The sequence below is a fragment of the Poecilia latipinna genome, unplaced genomic scaffold, assembly GCF_001443285.1.
Source record: "Poecilia latipinna isolate Pla-1442-1.1 unplaced genomic scaffold, P_latipinna-1.0 Scaffold1417, whole genome shotgun sequence".
NCBI lineage: Eukaryota > Metazoa > Chordata > Actinopteri > Cyprinodontiformes > Poeciliidae > Poecilia > Poecilia latipinna.
The window spans coordinates 58,139-60,081 of record NW_015114033.1 but is presented as its reverse complement, the minus strand read 5'-3'; the positions used below and the strand labels follow the sequence as shown (position 1 = coordinate 60,081).

Sequence of the window (1,943 nt, the reverse complement as noted above, 5' to 3'; positions counted from 1 at the left end):
ATATATATATATATATATATATATACACCTTACAATTTATTTAAATCAGATTGATATGTGATCATACTATGCACTTACAGCAAACTGCATGCCGTCCAAAATAAAATATTAGCAATCAACATATAAGCATTCAGATAAGCAATGAAATGCAGTGCTTTTTAAAAGAGCAAGCAGACATTACATTCTTGCACTAGTTTCTTAAGCTGGGAAACTTACAAAGCGAGATGAGTTGTCATTTCTCACTGTCTTGGCATTACCATATGCCTCCAGCAGGGGGTTGGCTGCAATGATTTGATCTTCCAGCGAACCCTTTAAACAAAGTTACAAAACACATATTTGTATTCTGTCATTCATGTCTTCAGCGGTATGAGAGATAAATACAAGACTTTTCCTGCTCACCTGCATTTTTCCAGGAATTGGCTCCGACTTCTTTCCACCAGCTACTGCGATTGTCGCAAAGTACTGGATGACACGTTTGGTGTTCACAGTCTTTCCTGCACCAGATTCTCCACTGGTTTGAAGATGCACAGCTTAATTAGAGAAGTACTGATGCAATTAATGTCAGTAATACCTTATATCTGATAATATGTGGCACTTACGTAATCAGGATTGACTGATTCTCACGGTCTGTTGGAAAAATGCAAAGTCATACAACTCAATATTAAATTACAATATCATATACTGTTGCCTCAATGAAGTAAAGTTATTAAAAGTTGAGTTTGTCCATACAATCCCCATTTTGGACAGAGTGGAGATAAAAAGATGACAGATACCTTGGAGCATGAACTGATAGGCGTTGTCAGAGATGGAGAAGATGTGGGGAGGAGCCTCAATTCTCTTCTTCCCCCTGTATGCTGCAACAACCATTGCATCGTACACTGGCAGCCACTTGTAGGGGTTCACAGTGACGCAGAACAACCCAGAGTAGGTCTGTGTAAGACAGTGAGACATCCAGCAAATTTAAATGGATCCCAAAGTTATCATCTCTAATTTGGTCCTTAGGCTTCTCCTTGTTAACCAATTGAAATGATTAAGTAGTCGCATGAAATCTGTTTGAAATAACATGAGCAATAAGTATCTTTTGCCCCAATAAGGATTAAGTTATGAACTTAATCAAAAAGTGCTACAAATGTTTAGCTCAATTCATAAAATGGACTTACGTAGATCATCCATGCTGCATATCGCTCTTTGAGGTTATACAGCACAGAGGGCTCACTGAGGTGGGTCATCATGGCCATGTCTTCAATCTTGTCGAACTTTGGTGGGTTCATTGGAAAGATTTCATCCTCCTTTACAGTGATACTCTACAACAAAACAGTAGAGCATGTGAGTAAAGTTCTAGTTTCCAATAAACATCGAACAGATAGATCTATCATGTTCCATCGTGTGTACTTAGATGTCCACCTACCTTTCCACCTTTAACTTCTACCGTGGCTTTGCCACCCTCCTTCTTCACTAGTTTACCCTTCAAATACATCTCAGTAGGCTCTGTTACGAAATAAGCTGTTTTGGCATCAAAGGGAGTGTTCTGAGCCTCGATTCTCTCCCTTTCTGGTTTCCGGAGGTATACAGCCGCCGGGCCAAAACACTCCATCTCCGAATCCCCACTCATGGTTCTGCTGTAAAAACAAGTAAAACCAAAACATCATCATTCCTTTTAAAAGTACTTGGCTTTAGCTTTTTCTGGCATTCTGGCATGGGATGTATGGAATTTACCTTGTTTGTTTTTCAGTGATGCACTTGGTGTGTGGATACTAAGAAAGGTTAGAAAGCATAAAAGGAAAAACTCAAGCTCATGAGACTATCAAGAGTTTGCATATGTAAAATAAATTCAAAGCACAAATAACTTCAAAAGTATGATCGAAGACTCACCTTTTCTGGAAGCCGGTCAGTCCTGAACTTCAGAGTGAACTGGCAGCTTCTGTTTTATATTGAAATCTCTG

The 1,943-nt window shown here is 39.1% G+C and overlaps 1 protein-coding gene across 1 annotated transcript in view; it reads right to left on the bottom strand.

Moving 5' to 3' along the window:
* LOC106962477 (myosin heavy chain, fast skeletal muscle-like) overlaps positions 1 to 1,943 on the bottom strand; it is an 18,391-nt gene extending 16,448 nt beyond the window's left edge. Inside the window, exons 1-8 of the mRNA XM_015056914.1 lie at positions 1,873 to 1,943; positions 1,717 to 1,754; positions 1,409 to 1,619; positions 1,161 to 1,304; positions 774 to 930; positions 600 to 627; positions 400 to 511; positions 217 to 309 (exon numbers count right to left, since the gene is read on the bottom strand). Coding sequence (XP_014912400.1) covers positions 217 to 309; positions 400 to 511; positions 600 to 627; positions 774 to 930; positions 1,161 to 1,304; positions 1,409 to 1,612 — 738 coding nt within the window. The 5' untranslated portion in view covers positions 1,613 to 1,619; positions 1,717 to 1,754; positions 1,873 to 1,943. The remainder of the gene's footprint in view (positions 1 to 216; positions 310 to 399; positions 512 to 599; positions 628 to 773; positions 931 to 1,160; positions 1,305 to 1,408; positions 1,620 to 1,716; positions 1,755 to 1,872) is intronic.